This window comes from Myotis yumanensis, unplaced genomic scaffold, assembly GCF_028538775.1.
Source record: "Myotis yumanensis isolate MYYU_CA2020_CCGP unplaced genomic scaffold, mMyoYum1.0.hap1 SCAF_17, whole genome shotgun sequence".
NCBI lineage: Eukaryota > Metazoa > Chordata > Mammalia > Chiroptera > Vespertilionidae > Myotis > Myotis yumanensis.
In genome coordinates, this window is record NW_027223768.1 from 42,101,955 (window position 1) to 42,121,541 (window position 19,587).

At 53.0% G+C, this 19,587-nt stretch overlaps 1 protein-coding gene across 1 annotated transcript; it reads right to left on the reverse strand.

Annotated features, from left to right (window-relative positions):
* Positions 1-527: 527 nt before the first annotated feature.
* Positions 528-18,443, reverse strand: NUF2 (NUF2 component of NDC80 kinetochore complex). The gene is made up of 14 exons (XM_070395963.1): positions 18,387-18,443; positions 16,871-17,013; positions 15,596-15,670; positions 14,758-14,834; positions 14,009-14,070; positions 11,454-11,551; positions 10,372-10,445; positions 9,119-9,215; positions 8,380-8,442; positions 7,607-7,744; positions 5,227-5,367; positions 4,205-4,380; positions 1,947-2,082; positions 528-859 (listed from the first exon to the last, which is right to left on the reverse strand). Exons 2-14 carry the CDS (start codon positions 16,991-16,993, stop codon positions 725-727), a joined length of 1,395 nt encoding a protein of 464 aa, XP_070252064.1. The 5' UTR covers positions 16,994-17,013; positions 18,387-18,443; the 3' UTR covers positions 528-724.
* Positions 18,444-19,587: the final 1,144 nt, after the last annotated feature.

Below are 19,587 nucleotides of genomic sequence, written 5' to 3' on the forward strand. Positions count from 1 at the left end.
TGGAGAGCTGGTTTTGGCCCGATCCCCACAGGCCAGGCCAAGGGACCCCACCTGCCAGAGGGACCCCACTCATTCTGCAGATGCCCTTCGAGCCACAGTGCTGCCCCAGGTGTGGCTGGCTGAGGAGGGACCGCAGGAGGTTGGCTCCAGGGTGTGTCTGGCCCGTCTCACCCAGTCCCGCCCCGCCAGCCACCTTCTAATTAATTTCCTTTCAATGAGCAGGAATCCGTGCACCAGGGCACTAGTTAATGATAAGAATCACTGATCAGCTGCCTCCTGCACGCCCTCCACTGGGGATCAAGTTCAGAATCCAGGCATGTGCCCTGACCGAGAATCAAACTGTGACCTCCTGGTTCATAGGTCAATGCTCAACCACTAGGCCACACCAGCCAGGCTATTTTATGCTTTTTGACAGAACTGTAAATGGGACTGTTTTATTAATGTGTCCTTCTGATGGTTCCTTATTGGTGTACAGAAATGCAACTGACCTCTGAGCATGGCTGATAGGAAGAGCTGGGGCCGAGTCATGAAGAGCTGTATAGCTTTATTATGAGTTAGGAAATGTCCACATTAAATGCATTATCCTACAAACAATAACCTATGAGAGTACACAAAACGACTGAGCTAACATTATTTAGTGCTTCCAATACTTCCATTAAATTCAACTTCCAGCTACAAACATGAAACCACACAAGCTATTTACAAACCGCCTGCCACATGTGCATCAGGTGGGCAGCATGGCCATCCTCTTCCTCAGCTCAGCTGCCTTCCCCTCCAGCTCAGCACAGCCCTCCTCGGCCGCCTTCCCAATGCCTTCATGGTATTTCTCCAGAGCCCCTTTCAAGGTCAGAAATATTTCCTAAGTGGAAAGTGAGATGGAATGAGTCTATGCAGCCATCTAAACTGAAAATGAGTTACAAGAATCATGGTCTGGTTCCTATTTATTAATACCACGTGCACGCACACGCGCGTCTACTCTCACTAAAAACCCCTCTACAAGCCAGACAGACACGTCAACCACGTCTGCTCCTCAGAACAAGCCTGGGTTCTGAGACATGAGGACTTAACCGTCGAAGAAACTTCCACTTCGCCGCTCTCCATGGCAAACACCAGGCACACACCTAGACGGCGGTGGCAGCGAGAGCCTCTGCGCGGGACCCGCCATCGCTGAAGGCCGGTACACAGACTCACTACGAGCCCACAGGGCTGGGGAATGCCCAGCCTCATCTGGCCAGGCTGCTCCACCAGCAAGAATGAGTTTTCACCCAAACCCACATACATGTGCTGAACATGAAGAAACATGAAAGCAAAAGTTTTCAGCCTGAAGATAGTTTCTTCCATCTCATACTTAGCCAATGCAATTTTGATCTTTTATTATTTATTTTTAAAATTCTCAAACCTTGTGCTGGGGCCCTGACCAGAGTATGCGGAGGTTCAAGGCCCACTCGCCATTCGCATGCGTACAGGCAAGGACACAGCACATTACTAGGTTAAAGGCCCCTTTGCCCTACGCGTGCTCGAGGGCAATGCCTCAGCAGTAGCACTGTCTGTACTGCGCAAGCGCACCCTCATGTAACCTCTTTATGTTAATGTAGCAGGAGAGTCACTAATTGGCACGAGGCCTCTTTTGTTTGAGCGTGTATATCAGGTGCCCCTGGTCAGCCAGTTGTTGGCTGCTTTGTTCACAGTAAAGCATGTCCACCTGCTGTTGCCCGTGTGTTCTTCCCATTTCCTGCACCCAACCAAGGGGGTCCAGTCCCTGGCTAGGGAACTTGCCCCCCTCCCACCCCCCACCTTGATATAAGAATAAGGAGGATTCTGAAAGGCTATGGGAGGGGGGTCAACCTCTACTCTAGAAAACTGACGAAATCTTCAAAACGAGGGTGGCATAACTGACGTTTTCAGCTGGTGAGATGACCTGAAGTTAATTTCTCATCAACACTCACCTGGGACTTCAGTTTCTCCCTCTCCGTGGTATCTTTTAGTTGCTGGATGGCAAATTTAACTTTTTGGATTTCTTGGTTAATGGTGGTTATTCGCTCATACACAGCGCCTCTTTTTTCTTGAACTTTATTGCAATCTCTAAAGAAAATGGAGACAGCCAGTTATAATTCCTCTTCAGCATCTAAAGGGCAAACATTTAACTCTGAGTCCAATTCCAAAGTGACCACGTGTATCTGACACACCTCAGCCTTGTCTCAGGAATAAAAGCGGACGGATAACGACCCCAGTAAGGGGCTACACACGGGCGGGGTGCCCATAAGCCACGTGGGTCTAAGGTCACAGTCCCCACCCAGGGTGTGCCTCGCATGCCACTGGTGGGAATGTGAGTCAGGGCAATTCCACTGTGAGGCAGCTTGGCCACGAATCTAACTCCCAGGCTCTGCCCTTTGTTTCATCCACAGGAGGAAGAAAGCAAAGGAAATCGTCCCCTGATCCCTAACAGGCCTTTGAGAGGCTCACCAGTGACACCTGACATCCCTGACACCCATCTCAACTATTCTTAGCACCTTAGCTCGGACGGGAAGGAGACTGCACCAAGGGACCCCCAGCTCACTAGCTAACAGCTACCACGAACGCTAACACTGCAGCTCTTCTCTGAGCACAAAATCCACGGTGCTGCCAGGCTGCAACAGCCCGGTGCACTAGGAGGAGGACTAGGAGGTGGACTAGGAGGTGGACTAGGAGGTGCACTAGGAGGTTCACTAGGAGGTGGACTAGGAGGTGCACTAGGAGGTGGACTAGGAGGTACACTAGGAGGTGGACTAGGAGGTGCACTAGGAGGTGCACTAGGAGGTGGCCTAGGAGGTGCACTAGGAGGTTCACTAGGAGGTGCACTAGGAGGTGGACTAGGAGGTGCACTAGGAGGTGGACTAGGAGGTGCACTAGGAGGTGGACTAGGAGGTGCACTAGGAGGTGGACTAGGAGGTGCACTAGGAGGTTCACTAGGAGGTGCACTAGGAGGTGGACTAGGAGGTTCACTAGGAGGTGGACTAGGAGGTTCACTAGGAGGTGCACTAGGAGGTTCACTAGGAGGTTCACTAGGAGGTGCACTAGGAGGTGGACTAGGAGGTTCACTAGGAGGTGGACTAGGAGGTTCACTAGGAGGTGCACTAGGAGGTTCACTAGGAGGTGCACTAGGAGGTTCACTAGGAGGTGGACTAGGAGGTGGACTAGGAGGTGGACTAGGAGGTGGACTAGGAGGTGGACTAGGAGGTTCACTAGGAGGTGCACTAGGAGGTGGACTAGGAGGTGCACTAGGAGGTTCACTAGGAGGTGGACTAGGAGGTTCACTAGGAGGTGGACTAGGAGGTGGACTAGGAGGTGCACTAGGAGGTGCACTAGGAGGTTCACTAGGAGGTGGACTAGGAGGTGCACTAGGAGGTGCACTAGGAGGTGGACTAGGAGGTGCACTAGGAGGTGCACTAGGAGGTTCACTAGGAGGTGGACTAGGAGGTGCACTAGGAGGTGCACTAGGAGGTGGACTAGGAGGTGCACTAGGAGGTGGACTAGGAGGTGGACTAGGAGGTTCACTAGGAGGTGGACTAGGAGGTGCACTAGGAGGTGCACTAGGAGGTGGACTAGGAGGTGCACTAGGAGGTGGACTAGGAGGTGGACTAGGAGGTTCACTAGGAGGTGGACTACGAGGTGGACTAGGAGGTTCACTAGGAGGTGGACTAGGAGGTGGACTAGGAGGTGGACTAGGAGGTTCACTAGGAGGTGGACTAGGAGGTGCACTAGGAGGTGGACTAGGAGGTGCACTAGGAGGTGGACTAGGAGGTTCACTAGGAGGTGCACTAGGAGGTGGACTAGGAGGTTCACTAGGAGGTGGACTAGGAGGTGGACTAGGAGGTGCACTGGGAGGTGCACTAGGAGCCGCACTGGGAGGTGCACTAGGAGGTTCACTAGGAGGTGCACTAGGAGGTGCACTAGGAGCTGCACTAGGAGATGCACTAGAAGGTGGACCACCTGGCCGACAGGGTAGAGCACTGAAGAGTTATGCAAATCAGAGAATTGTGACCCTGGAAAGAAATCGAGTACAGCAACATCTCCAAATCTGGACACGGCCCCCTAAGACCCACAGCTGACTCATCTGTTCCGCCCCTCACTGTGGAACACCTTTCTGAAATGGTACGGGTTTTGGAACCTCAGGCAAAGCTCTTAGTTATCCCAGTGCCCTGCCCTGCCCTGAACCGCTCCGTACTCAATGACTGTGCGCTTGTACTGCTTGACGTCCTCGTGCTTCTTGTTGATTTTGAACTGGGCTGTGGCGAGTTTTTCCTTCTTCACATTCATCAGTCTGCGCAAGGAATTCTCTTCCGCCTTCAGTTTCTTCAGTTCGGACTCCCCGCTCTCAATCTGGTCCTCCAGGTTCAGGTTCTGTGTCATGAGAAGGACTTAGGTCAATGCAACCAAGTAGGGTTTACAGACAGAATGAACAACTCTTTCTAGAAGAACTGCAATCAGACACGATCTGAAAGGAGATGGAACCGTTTCAGCCCTGCACCCACAGAAGCATGCAGATGGAGGAGACACCAGTAGGCAAGGACAGAGAGCATGTGACACCACAGGATTTCTCATGCTGCTTTCTCGGCAGAACTGGAACAGAGGTGTGTACAAGACCAGCTAGAGCCGAAGGAGGAGCAGGGAGGAGGGTGGCCCAGAGCTGAGAGAAGCAGGGACCTCCCCCTGCTCTGCGGGCTGCCGAGGGCAGACAGGGGAGAATGCGGTGGGGAACCAACCCCTCGGGCCATCTCACACCCTAACCTCTACTTCCTCAAGTAAGAAAGCCCTCACAAATGCAAGGGGCGTGGCCTGGGGACAGGCAGGGCGAGGATGGGAAGGGTGCGAAGTGGGAAGAGTTTCCAGGTTTCCAGCCGGAGGAACTTAATGCTGGTGCTGGCTCCCCGCTTGCAGGGCAGACACTGTCACTGACTTTCGTCTCTAGATCCCAGGGGGCACTAGGTCACCTGCAGGAGCACTTCCAACAACTGTGAACACGAGTTTGAAACTTCCGCTACTTTTCTCTGAAACCCAGAGCAACAAGCGATGTCAGTGACGCCACCATCCCGTTCCCTGGGGAGAGCTGGGCTGAAGAGACCAAGGCGCGCTCTGCCCCAGCACACAGCCCGCGGCGCTGCAGGGACCTGCTTCCTTAGGACACGGGACCGGGGGAAAGCAAATCCCAGGCACCAACGCCTGCAACTCCAGGGCAGACAGACAAACCTCCTTTAAGACAGCGGCCAGCTTCTCCCTGTTCTCCGCCAGGTCCTGTATTTTCTTCTGGTACAGCTGCACCTCCAGCTGACAGGAGGGCAGGCCGTCCACCGAGTCGCGGTACACCTCGTACTTCTCCATCACTTCTTGCTGGGGGAGAAAACGCAGAAGCCGGGTGAGAGCCCCGTCGGGACACGGCAGTGACGTCCGTGCTCGCTGGGCAGTGATGCTGCCGCGGAGCAGCAGAGCGCACTCAGACCGCCGGACGGCGCGGTCATGCCGCCTGAGCCCAGGGCGTGGGCAGAGGAAAGCTGCCTTCATTCACCAACCCCCTCTCTGAAGCACCCCCCAAGGTTTCTCCGATGATCTGAAAAGACTCCATTTCTGCCAACACTCCCACTACCGATTCCTCCCGGGCAACTGCCTCCCCGATTATCATCTTAGTCCTTTGTGTAAAGATGACTACTCCAGCTCATTTTTTAAAAAGACTAGTTCCTCTTCTAAAACCAGAAATGAGCACTGCTGACCACACCACCCTAACAACGAGGGCTTCTCTCCTACCCCAGCCCCTTCTCAACCAGGGGTCGTCATCAGCAAACTGCTCGTTTTCCGTGGTCTTTTTCGTACTAACAGCACCTTGCGTGTCGTGGACATAACCTATCACCTGTCACGTGCTCTACAGACATGTCCCATTCCTGCACTGTTCTCTATAGCTTTTGGGTTTCCTATCTTAATTTTAAAAATCCATCCCAGACCAAGATTATATAAGTGTTCTCTTGAAATTTCTAAAATTGCTGAATTTTTAAATTTTAATCCCGTTAAAATGTACTTTTGCAAGTGCTGCAGGTGTAGACCCGACTCCCTCTGCTTCTACACGAGCAGCCATTGGATGAGAACTGCTTGCTAAATCCTCCGCTCTTCTCTCAGAACATGCAGATCTCTCGGGGCTCTCGTTCCTGCTCTGTGACCTTTGTCTATTCCTGTGTGGGAATTCTTAATACTCGGGAATTACCTGCATAACCACCTCAGAGATGAACCGGAGTGTCTTCCCATAGTTTATAAAAGATGCTCAATCGTCCACCCACTTCTACTGAGTCCCACCCTACCCACCTCTTCCCACAGGAACCCAGGGTCTTTAAACACAAATCCCACCACGTCCAGCACTCCACTCTGAGGCAGTCACTGCTGCGCCCTGGCTCTCAGGTCAAAACCAGCTCCCTGAGCCTCGATCTCTGCCTAGTTTTCCATCACCTCAGGCCACTCTCCTTCTAGGCATCATGCTTTGTTCCCAGAACACACCTACGACCTCGGAAACTTTGCATATGCTGTTCCCTCTGCTCAATGCAAATGTACTAGGATCACCTGTTCGTCCTTCAGATGTCAACCTCAATTCCCCTCCTCCCCCCACCCCAATTTCCACAGGGTAAAGCAGGCTCCCTCATCAGACTACTTCAAAGCACCCATACATTTTCTGTTTGTTTCTCTTTGTGGTGATTTTTCAAAAACAGATTTTATTTCCTGGAGTTTTACATTCACAGCAAAATTGAACGGAAGGCACAGAGATTTCCCATATACCTTCTGCCCCGACATGAAGACCCTACGCTTCTTCATAGTACATACTGAAACCTGTTATAATATAGTCTATAATAATAAAAGCCTAATATGCTAATTAGACCGGATGTCCTTCTGGACATTCTTCCAGACGAAGCCAGGCTGCGAGGGATGCCCAAGTCCCAGGTGCCTGCCAGCAGCCGGAGGGAAGCCCGGATCCCAAGGCCCGGAGGGACAGTGCCAGCAGCCGGGGGAAGGAAGGCCTACTCTTGCACAAATTTCGTGCATTGGGCCTCTAGTTGGTTATAAAACTGTTTAATACTTTTCTCCCTTAAAATAAAGTACCTAAGTCTCATGAGGGTCACCCAGGGCAAAGCCTAAAAAACATGTTGCCTAAGTACACAAAAGCCTTCAAATTCTATGTCTTTATCCCAAACCCACTTTGAGAAGAGCCACAAATTAGAGATTCAGGCAAAACGCTTAAGAGGGAGAGATGGACAGGTAACCAGGAAATCAGATAATTAACAAATGATTAGACAACAGTTGCCAAAAAGACAGAAACTCATTAAAATAGAAAGGAGCCTGGCTGGTGTGGCTCAGTGGATGAGCATCGACCTATGAACCTGGAGGTCATGGTTTGATTCCCGGTCAGGGCACATGCCCAGCTTTCAGGCTGGATCCCCAGTAGGGGTGTGCAGGAGGCAGCAGATCAATGATTCTCTCATAACTGATGTTTCTCTCTCCTCCTCCTCCTCCTCTCCCTTTCCTCTCTGAAATCAATAAAAAACATGTAAAATAACATTTAAAAAAGTAAAAATAAAATAAAAAGGACACTTACCCTAGAATTTTTAAGCTTCTGGACTGTATCTTTCATTTTTTCTTTATAATTCTTTACCTTCTCTGGGGAATCCACAATTTTTGTTTTCAAACTCTCTTGTGCTTCTTTCAAAGAAACCACTGATAACTTTAGTTCATTCTGTGGAGAAAACCTTTTATATATTAGATGCAACATTAGGTTGGAGGTTTCCCATGACAATGGGAAAGAACCAGGAAGTCAGGCCCCTGCCCGTGGCCGTGGGGGTGAAGTTAGTGATGGCCACAGTGTTTCCTGCCTTGAGGCTCACATTCGTGTCCAGGCCCCAGGCCAAGCTCGTCCCTCAGTCCCTCAGACTCCTGTTGAGTGTCCTGGCCCTCCAGTGTCCAATGGCACCCTGCAAGCTGGTCACACGGGTCCTGTGATGGGCCATGATCAGTGTGGTCCTCCTGAGGGTCACCACCTCCCCCTGCACGGCCTGTGTCCACGAGTCCTGGAAACCCTGCCGCACCTGCTCCAATCCCTCCATCAGCAGGACACAGGCTCACACCCACATGGTCCTTGTGCGGTTCAGCTGTTTCTCAACTGACAGAACAACGTGGGCATGTGACCACTTAGTTACTTTTGATCTCCCAGGACAAGCAAAGTAACAGCACTGAGAAGGTGCTATGAAAAAAGTTCTATTCGATTCATTTTAAGGGAAAAGACACAGGAGACATTTGACTATATTACACCCAGTCAAACACTCCTCCACACAAGCTCCCAACCTCAATGCTGCTGAAGTGAAAGGTGCTCACCAAATGCTTGGTTCTCTCTAAAACATCGGACTTCTTTTGGGCATTTCTCTCTTGCAGCAACACCTAAGGAAAAAGGAAACACGTTTTTGTAAGGACTCAGCACGTTTAGAGAGCCTCTCGGAGCTCTGATAAAGCTAAGGTCAGAAAAGAGCTGGGGCATTAGGCCAGTACCCTCACGCCCTCGGTCCACACTATCCGGCCCCACCCCAGCACCCGCCACAAGTACCCACAGCTCCCTTACTGAGCAGCTCAATGCAATAGCTGCTCAGCGTTACGGCCACCTCGGCAGCACAGACAGAAGAAAACAGTGCTGTGGTGCCAAAGTGATCCGCTGTCGCGGAGAAGAGAGTCCTTAGGGCTTCCTAGGTCCGATGCTGCCGTCCCCCAACTGCACTGGCAGCCTGGGCACCGCAGCAAGCCCTCCGTGCTTCTGTCTGTCTAGTGAAGGGGTGGGCAAACTTTTTGACTCGAGGCCCACAATGGGTTCTTAAACTGGACCGGAGGGCCGGAACAAAAGCATGGATGGAGTGTTTGTGTGAACTAATGTAAATTCAAAGTAAACATCATTACATAAAAGGGTACGGTCTTTTTTTTTTTAGTTTTATTCATTTCAAACGGGCCGGATCCGGCCCGCGGGCCGTAGTTTGCCCACGGCTGGGACTCTAGTGTCTGCCCATGTACTCCCGCCCCCATCTGCAGAGCCGCACTTCTCAGAGTCAAGGCCTGCCAGGACACACACCGTTTTCTGACGGAAGTCCTGGTTCAGCAACTGCTGCAGCTCCTGGATCTCGTCGGAAAGCTGCTGGAACTCGGCCTGCTCCTCCGCTGGAACAGAACTGAGCAGAGCGGCGCCAGTTAACCCCACGTGGTGCCCGGTCTGGACTGTGCGGGCCAGACTGAAGGCTCGGCCTCGCGGAACTTCCCTGGGAACACCCTCTGCCTTCAGGTCTCACTGAGCTGCCTCCAGGACACGCTCCCTCCGCTTCCCCCATCAGGTCTTCCTTCTTGGGGACCATCTCCGTGGGTACTGTCTGCGCACCCCACCCTCTGACCCTGACTGAGAATATGGACTCGGGGCCCCCTGCTCTGCCCACGCGGCTGCTCCCTGGGCCCGGCAGCGCCTTCTCTGGCCCTCCCAGGCCTCCCTAACTGACCCTCACATGCCCAGTCTCCTCCACAGGAAGGTCCTCAGGGTGAGGCTCTGAAACATGGTCTAGAATCGTTCCTTTAATTCTGTCCCCTAATGCCAGGGAGTCTGACAAGCTCTCATTTCCAGCCACCTGCGTGCATCCCGTCAGTCCCCTCATGCCCCCGGGGTCCACGTTCTCCTGCCATTCCCCAGGGGCAGGTTCTCTGCATGTTAGAGCCCCACGCGGCTGTGATGGACACAGACGTGCTTTGCTGCATGTGCTGCTAATACTCCCCCGGTCTGGCCCTGCCGTTTGATCTGCTGCGCTAAACCCACCGCATGAACTTGAACATCTGCCTCCTCTGCTGTCTTTTCAGCTACTGCTGTCCCTGAAGGCAATTTACAGGAAGGCCTGTGTAGCTCCACTCAGACCCCAGCACGTTAGAAGGGATAAAAGTCAGTCAGTTCCACACGAGGCCAAGGAACCCTAACTCGTGAACGATTCTCCCCCTGTCTGGCCAGAGTCAACAAAACGCCCCTCTGCTGAAATAGAACACTGACCACTAACTGGCCCGCAGGGAGCCACTGCGCCCGGCTCTCCCGTGCCAGCTAAACACTTCCGGGGCAGCTCCGAGAGTGAGGTATCACTTGGCACGTGCCCAGCTAATGCACTAACAGCAGGAAAGAAACAAAAGATGTATTATTACACCCTGAGAGTGAGAAAAAGAAAAGGTCAACCTAAAGCAGTGTATTAGGTAAGAAAGATAAGAGACGAGATCCACTGTAAGGCTGTCAAACGCTACTTACAATCTACTGTGCCTGCTTGAAGTGGCATTTATTTTATTTGTAAATCTGCTACTTACTCCAGTTTCTCCAACTTCATTAACGCCTCCTGGTGAGCCACATTTAGCTGCTGCATTTTGTCCACAGAAGATTTCTATTAAAGCAAGTTTAGTAACTTCACATTAGCTTCCAACATAATCAGCAGCATGCTCACACATCACCTGCCAGGGCAGGCGCAAACACTCACTATCCCTTTCACCGTCAGAAACAAGCATGTGAGACGGCACCAGGCGCTGGGACAGCGCATCAGGGATTTCTGTGCTTCCTCACACAGAAGTGTTGGTGCAGCGCCGGGCAAGCACCTGAGACGACAGTGCCTGGATGCCAGTAGCTCGGTCGCCCTGAAGAGTCAGTGCTGAGTATAAGCCACAACCCAGCTTGTTCTAGTGCTAACCACAGGGGCAGCAGCCACTTGGGTGGTGGCCAGGGGAGTGTCACAGGGGTCTTTGTAGAAATGACAGATGTCTGAGCTGTGCCTCAGAAGTGAGAAGAAATGAGCCAAGCCACGGTGTATGTGCGTGTTGGCACACACACGTGTCGGCTTGGGGAGCGTGTGATGTGGTCTGTGCTCAGTGTGGCTGGAGCTGAGTCTCAGTGCCTGACTCGGGGGCTGTGCCCACAGCTGCGGACAGAGGGGAACAGCCCTCCAAACCCTCGGAACTGCTAGGATGTGCACATCTGGGACAGGGATTTATTGGACGGAAGGCGACCATGCGGTGTGGGGCCAGCATGATAAACAAGCAGCATCAGTCAGGCCGTCACTGAGGAGCAAGCACCAATTCCAAGCCTCGGTGATTTAAGGCACCGCTAACCTCAACAGGGACCCGGGACTCATCACGACTCTCCTCCCTGCCATTTCCTAAAACAGGAAGCGCAGCCTCAGCCACAGGAGTAAACAAGCCCAGCCTCTCCCTAACGTCCGTCACCGAACAGCCAAGGCAGCCTCCCTGAGGTGCTCCCGTCACCAGGCCTGCCCCTCACACACACAGCGGCTCGGTGCTACAGCACTCGGTCACCCGCGACAGCCGAGTCACAACAGATCACTAGTTTATAACGATGCTACTGGTCTGGCCTGCGACCCCAGAATCCTTTTCAGTCTTACATATTGCCAGAGAAACTCCATGTACGTGTCCCGGCATGCTTCCCTGAAGTGGATGAAGTTGATGATCCCACTCAAAAACCGACTGGTCCGTTTGGCTTCTAAAATAGAAAGCAAGACTCCTTAAATAAATCTTTGAAACAATATAAAAGTGGAAACTACCCTCTCCCACATGCACTCTGCTCGCAGGACACAGAACAGCGCTGGTGTGCTGGAACCGGCCAAGGCACACCGTCTGCCCTAACTTAAACATCAGGTGATCTCTGCGTTAACAACTCAAAAAAGTGTCCAAGGCGAACCACGTTTGGCCACGAGAAAAGGGCAGAACCAGCTTTCCTCCCCCACTTAACCCATCACAAAGCCAGACACAAAGGGCTGCAGCAGCCGAGGACAGCAGCCCCGGGGAACACCGCGGCGGGGAGCCCTGGCCACGTGCCAGCCCGCGCCACCCACAGTGTCCAGGCTGCGCCCAGGGAGGAGCACAGACCCACAGCTGCTGCTGAGCCATGAAGGAGGAGTTAGAGTTGGAGAGACCGAGGCAACCAGAATTGAAACTGGCCTCTCCACACTAAACTCCACTGCCCGCCTTCCACTCCATCTGTTCACGGGAGAGAGAAGCACCAGCAGTGTAACGAGAAAAAGAAAAAATCATGTTAAAAAAACCTGAATCAAACTTTTACGATTTACAACTAAAATATGTGAAATGAAAAATCCACTCAGCGGGATTAACAGCAGACCTACAGAGGCAAGGACCAGTGAAAGGAAGGCAGCGGGAAAAGCCAGAGTCGAGCGTGAACAGAGCACCGTGCGCTGAGGGACACCCCCAAACAGCACAACGAACGAGTAAGGGGAGCCCCACAAAGAGGAGTGGCAGAGGGACCTTCACAAAATAGCCCAACACTCTTCACACTTGATAGAACTACAAGTGTATCCAAGGAAGTAAGCAAATCTGAGGGGGGCGGGAGGGGACAGACAGATCCCCGAGAGGCGCACTGATAAACTGCCGAGACCTGCGGCAGGAGAAGCAGCCGGCGGCAGAAGCAGCGGGTTCGTCCAGGCTGACAAGCAAGGGGTCGGGATCACTGACCTTCACATAGAACAGCTGACGACGCCCTGGCCCCACCGGCCACAGGGCCCTGGAGCTGGGAGCCCTGCAGGACGTGGGACCTCGGCCAGGCTGCACACTTCCCAGTGAAAGGATGGATTAGGGGAAACTCTCCCACCAGTGCAGGAAGATGACAAGCGTACTGGCACCTCTTCCTTGTCATTTCTGAGACAATCTACTCCTCTGAGAAGTCTAACTGTGGCCACTGCCCACGGGTTTTAGTGGAAGTACACTCTGTGTGTGTCTCTAGAACCATCAAAATTAGGAGTGAAGATAAAAAGTGGCTTTAGACAATGATAACCGTGGGAGAACTTCCAGAAGCAGAATGAACCTCAGGAGGGACGTGGCCTTGACCCGGAAGCTGAAGACGAGTTTAAACTTAAAATCCAAAATGCACACGGGCACCTGTGCGCACGCACACACACGCACGGAAGAAAACCCTTCTCATCCGTTTGTGGGTGCAGCTGAAGCCGGGCTAAGGGGGAATGTATGGCACTAAGCACCTTTATTAGAAAAGAAGAAACGTCTCAAACGACGGCCTCAGTTTCTACCTTAAAAAAATAAACACCAGGGGGACAGGGGGGAAAGAGCAAACCCAACGCAAGCATGGAAAGGAATAATGCTCAGCACAAAAGCCCATAAAACGGAAAACAGAAAAATCAATGAAATGAAAAGCTTTTTCTTTGAAAAGACCAACAAAATAGAAACCCCTCTAGTCAGAGGGGCCAGGGAGAAGTAAGAGTGGAGAGAGAAACTGCTCGAGTCCCAAGACTACAGAGACAGGTGAAATGATGCGGGAAGACAGGAGCAATGCTATGTTCCTACCTTGCCAACCTAAGTGGAAGAAGGAGTCCCTGGAGAATGGAGACCAGCAGAGGAGCCCTTTATTTATTAAAGAGACTGAATTCTTAATCTGAAACCTTCCCATAGATTTCTTCAATTATGCACTTACAATTGGCGAACTTTTATGTAGTGTCAATTACATGTCAATCAACAAAACAAAAACCAGAGAGTCAAAGAGGACAAAACAAGTTGTGAGCAGCACACCAGACCTCTTGCTCCAGGAGCCCCTGGGTGTGTGAGCATCAGAGGCAGAGGTGAGGGCACAGGAAGTCAGGACAAGCGCACCTTCTGATACAACAGCGTGACTATTCGTGTTTTACTGAAAGACATTTCTCCCTAGTAAACAGTACTTGTACATTTACATCTGATAAAACGGAGCCCACTATGCCACATCACAGCTTGCCTATTACTTGTATTCATACTCTCAATATACAGAACATTCTCAAATGTAAGGAATTAAGAACAACTACTCAGAAAAAGAGCTTTCTGTGGCTCTGCAAGGACAGCATTCCAATATTAGGGTATAAAAAGAAGCATCCTTCTGATGGGATCCTCCTTCCTTTGGGCTTCACGTTTACTGGGGGAAAAGTGCTGAGAGACTCTCACTCACTTGGGTACAGAATGTCGGCCGTCTCGAAGTCGTTCACCCGGCAGATGGGCAGAAACGAGTTCCTGGAAGACGCAGTGGAGAAAACACTGAACAGTGTACTGTCGATCACACACAAGCCCAGGACAGAAACAGCTTCTTTTCAACAAGATTTCTAGATATATTCTGAACGTCAAAGGACCACATCAGACATCCACTGTGGCACTGAAATCGCCTTTTCTGTACATCACGTGGGTGCCCGTGCCCAGGCACAGTGGTAGATCCACATAAACAACGCACACTCATGGAGGTACTAGGACTCTTAAGAACACAACAGCCTCCAACAATTTTGTGTTCACACCCCCTTAAAAGTGCGATTCAAAGTGCACAGGTGGAGGCAGTGCGTCATGCTCGCTGAAAGTCTACAATTTAGAACAGGGGTCCTCAAACTTTTTAAACAGGGGGCCAGTTCACTGTCCCTCAGACCATTGGAGGGCCGGACTATAGTTTAAAAAAAAAAACTATGAACAAATTCCTATGCACACTGCACATATCTTATTTTGAAGTAGAAAAACAAAACGGGAACAAATACAATATTTGTATTTGCATGTGGCCCGAGGGCTGTAGTTTGAGGACCCCTGATTTAGAATATATATGGGATGGAGTGGAGAGCAAGAGGGCAGATATTCCTCCCCAAAGAAAATCATGTCATTCAGAAAGCTTTATGTAACGTGGATAGGGTTAGACTAAGCAAATAAAACAGCTCTCCTCACAGGTGAATAAACAGGTTGCTGACGGGTAAGAAGCCTTCCATCAAATGCGGGTACATGACGTCCGAGTTCACCGGCATCTGAAGGGGAAAACCAGAAAAATCTAAGTTACACATTAACCTGACGAAACGAGAAAAGTCTTCAAGAACCTCAACCACAGAGTGAGATCAAATTATATCAACTTCTCACTAAAGAAAAACAACCACAAACGATACCGATCCTAGAGCTGTGGTTAATATTAACAGCTAGGTTCAGAGGGTGTGCAAGAGCGGTTCTGAACGCAGGAGGAAGGAAGGGCGCTGGTTCCAGTTTCTACGTAGCAGCACAACTACGCTGGCTTTTACACGCGCTCTCTTACCCGCAGAACAAGCCCAGGGCAGAGCGCGGGCCTGTGTCAGACACAGAGCGAAGGCTCAGCGAGGTTTCAGTGGCAAAGCCTTAGATTTTACACAAAGTGCTATGATACTGGATCATGTGCACCTTCAGACGGCGCTCGGATGAGACACACATCTCCTGCTAGAAATCCCTAACGTGCTAAGAGCTCAGCTGCCCCCTCAGCCGCTTTCCCCGCAGGGTGTACTTTCTCCCGACGCGGCTCCGTCCTGAGAACACGTCTCTGAGCGCCTGCCTGGGAACCTGCACACCTGAGGCCCTGGGTCTCTCACTGGTTTCTGTCTGACTAAAGCTGTCAATACAAACCATCCTTAGGCCTGAGATGCCTTGCTAAGTGACATTTCATACAAGCCTTTCATTTTGCTACAAATCAAGTGAAGAACTTCCTGTCCTGAACCTGAGCCCGCGAGGGTGGGACGTGCGCAGAAAGGCCACCGACCCGACCCACCATGTAGAAGTGCTCCAGCCGCGTGCCGTACACGATCTGCAGGGCCCTCAGGTAGATCATGTGCAGGACCTCGGGCTGCGGAGAAACGCCTGTTAGTGCTGGGTCACCACCGTCCTCACCACCCCACAGTCACCGCGTGCAAAGGACAAGACTGACCTCTGGGGTGGGGAGGGGGGCGGCTAGAAGGGGTCAATGGGGGGGAAATGGGGACATCTAATACTTTCAACAATCAAGATAAATTTTAAAAGACTGAAAAATTTCTCTTTTTCACTTGAAACATTTCCCTTCAAATAGTTAATTTTCCCAAATTTGAAAATGCCTTATATACTTATCACTTCTCCTAAGTAGTAAGGGGGTGATAAGATGGGCTGCCTACGCTCACAGACACGAGAGCAAGTCAATCCAAATCCAACCCCAGCGCCCCCCCCCCCCCCCCCACTAGGGAAGAGGGGCCAGTCTTCCCAAACAGGTGGTCCGCACTGGGGTGTTTTTCTTCAAAAAGGAGAAGGTCACCCAGGGAGGCCCGCCGCCCGCGGCTTGCGGAACCCAGGCTGACCCTCCCGCCAGCACGGTCGAGGCAGGAACCTGCACGCGGTTCCCACCCACGTCCCAGAGTTAGGAGAACACTGCGGCAGGGTCTGAAGGTAATAGGGTGGGCCAGGGATGTTTAAAGCGTCGTCTCCTAAATCAGCAGTTCCCAAATGCTGGCCCGCAGAGCCTGTCCTATCCCCATGCAGCTTCGTTTATCCTGGGAGCCTCCCTTTCCTTTTAAAGAACTAAAGGGCAGGAGACCAGAAAGCTGTGCTCCACACCATGAACCAGGCCCTCCTGTGCTATCACTTCACAGCCCGCAAACCAAGGAGACTGGGATTCACTGGTCACACAGACAGTTCATTTCCGCATTTAACAACTACAGGTCTAAGGAACAAGTCACTTCCCCCTGGGGACACAATGCAGGAAGGTTAGCCGTGAGCTCCCAGGGCCGTTTCCCAGCAAGCCCTGAGCCTGGGAACCAGAGGACACCCTCAGAGCACCACTCCGGCAACAGAAAACGCAACAGGAAGAAAAGGACCGTATTAAAGGACTGAATTCCTAGCGGAATGGAGACGTCACCCCACATGTAAACTTATTTTAAAACGACACGAGGAGCGTCTCTGTAGATTAAAACGACTGGCTGCACCAAGTACTGGGCACAGGCCCTTCTCCACACCCCAGGGACCCAGCGCTTAGTCTGCCCTCACTGCGCCCACCCACCTGCAGACAGTCCCGCCTCACCTTCGGATTGGGGTACAGATCACTCTTGGAGAGGTTTTTACCATCAGCCCCGGTTAGGATTTTGTTTCGAACGTGAGTCACAATCTCAGCTACATTGTATCTGGGGAAAGACAAGGTCTCCATCCTGGGGGTCTCCAGCAGGTCTGGAGGAAGAAGAGCAGGTCAGAGAAGGACAGGACAGCAGCTCTCGCCTCGATAAGCCGCTGTGCGGGAACCAGGAGCCGAGCTGATGGGCACCGGGCGTCCGCAGCCATCGGGCACCCAGGCGCACCGGGCTTCCAGGCGCACCGGGCGTCCGCAGCCATTGGGCACCCAGGCGCACCGGGCGTCCGCAGCCATTGGGCACCCAGGCGCACCGGGCTTCCAGGCGCACCGGGCGTCCGAGCACACCGGGCACCCAGGCGCACCGGGCGTCCGCGCACACCGGGCTTCCAGGCGCACCGGGCGTCCGCAGCCATCGGGCACCCAGGCGCACCGGGCTTCCAGGCACACCCGGCGTCCGCAGCCATCGGGCACCCGGGCGCACCGGGCGTCCGCAGCCATCGGGCACCCGGGCAGGGAGCCCAGTCTCACAACCGCCTGCAGCTCCGGTCACGGCTGCGCTGAAGGAAGCAGCCTCTCTAGTTCCCCACGCTGCTCCCTTTCATTTGGTTGAAGAGATGGGGAACCATGTTTTCCTTCTTAAATTGGGGGCACAACATCGATCCTGAGAATTAATCCTCAAAGCAAGATATAGGCAACACCATCCGCAGAATCGTGTGTACCAACAACGACGCTGCTCTCTGCCCTCCACCTCCCCCGTGACACGCGGGGCGACGCTGACAGGGGTGAGGTGCGAGGAGGGAGAGGAAACCACCAGGGGAACTTGAAGAAAGCAACACAGAAGCCCTTCGCCCAGTGTCCGCCCACCTGGCGGGGTGGGGGTCCTGCTCGGCGCTGGGTGCACCGATGCTCAGGAGGGGGTCAGGCAACCGCCTGCAGCCGGGCCTCCCGCTCCCTCCTCCCGGGCCCGGCAGGAGCCGCTCCCACGGCCACTCCTGTTTTCCTACCGCGGACCCCCCTCCCCGGGAAGCGGGGCCCAGAGCCCAGCGGAACCAGCTCAGCTCCGCAAACGAAGGGAACGCCCGCTCTGGCCCGCTGCGCCCGGAACACCAGGGCAGGAACCACCGCTGCCGGCGGGAAGGTCCCGGGACTGGGCCTCCCGCTCCGTCCCCACTCAGCCTCCCACTCGGGCCCCCACTCGGCCTCCCACTCGGGGCTCCGAGACCCCACCGCGGAGGCGGGGCGGCCGGAACCCCAACCCTGCCCGCGGCCGCAGCACCGGCCGGGAGGACCCGTGACTGACACTTCGCTGAACCGAGGAGGCTCCTGCAGGCGGAGGACCACGCGCGGGCCCCGCTTGGGCCACGGGCCTCCCCCTCAAGCCCCGGTTATAACGCGGCGTCCGACCCCTGCGCCCCTCACTGTCACTGACGCCCGGCCGCCCACCGCCTCCCCGCCTCCCGCCCGCGCTCACCGCTCGGGAGACACGAGCCCGACCAGCAGCCACGGGCGGAGCCACCCCCAAGGCGCTGACCGCTGTTGCAGTTTAAACCCGCCGCCGGCCCGGGAGCCCCGCCCCTTCCGCCTACTTCCGGTAACGGTCACGCCGGAGGCCGTTGCGGCTCAAAAGACTGGAGCGGCTCGGGCTCCAGGCGGAACCTTTCTCGGGGCTCAGGCATCCGGTCGGACCTGAACTCCGCCGGAAGTGGGCGCTGCTGCTTGATGCGCTTCGCGGGTGGGGGCGCTGCGAGCTCGCGGTTGGGTTTGTGGTGCTCACCCCTCTGGCTGTCCTTTACACTACGTATCTATATTAATTATGAATGAATAGGTAAACAGATACAATGCTTTTGAATATTTTCATGAGCATTTCGGTGCATAGATATTTGCATATAATATTTTCTATTTTGTGAAAAGCTGGGCTGCAGATACACTGAAGATGCAGCAGGACGTGGAACAGCAAATCCTGGGGACGTCTTGAATGCACGGCGTAGTCACTGGGTGGCGCTGTTGCACTAGGAGAACCTGACACCGAGGCTTTATTTCATTTTCTTCTACACAAGTAAACAGAATGACACTGATAGACACCGAACACTGTTCCGGGTGCGACAATTGAACCCTAAATTACAGGCTTTAAAACACATGGTTAGAGTCTGGGCTTGGGAAGGAAGACGACGCTGGCTCTGGCCACCTGCTCGCCTACCCCGTCCATCAGCTCGTCCTCACTCCTGGATTCGGAACTGAACTCTTTTGAGACTTCAAACAGCGCCTTTGCTAACGACTCACGCGGAGTTTTCCGTTAGAAACCATAAAATGCATGTTCTTTGCTAAACGCATTTGGGATGAGCCGCAAACCAGGTCCCAGGAAGCAAAAATCGGGAGTGTTAGGCTCTCCCCCAACTCCCACGTCAAGTTACACGATTCTCACGTGATCAGTAGAGAGAGCCTTGGGAGTCAGTTTCCCAAATTAACTGGATAGTGATAAAATATACTGATCCAACGTGACTTCTTAAAAAAATACAGTGATCATGCTCTGGGTTTTCAACGGTGGTTTTAATAATACCTGTGATGTTTCCAGTTATTCTAAGGGAGTTAATGAGACTCTCTGGGAAAATACTAGTATTAAGGCACATTGATGTTAAAATGAGTCATTTATCACACAGATTTTGTGAAGAAGG

Excerpts from the sequence above, each read along its gene's own strand:
- NUF2 (XM_070395963.1), bottom strand. The coding sequence starts at position 16,993 with ATGGAGACCTTGTCTTTCCCCAGATACAATGTAGCTGAGATTGTGACT. Across the intron at positions 14,071-14,757 it reads AGCAACCTGTTTATTCACCT|GAACTCGTTTCTGCCCATCT; the intron begins GTGAGGAGAGCT and ends TGCGTCTTCCAG. Across the intron at positions 8,443-9,118 it reads AGGACTTCCGTCAGAAAACG|GTGTTGCTGCAAGAGAGAAA; the intron begins GTGTGTGTCCTG and ends CTTTTTCCTTAG.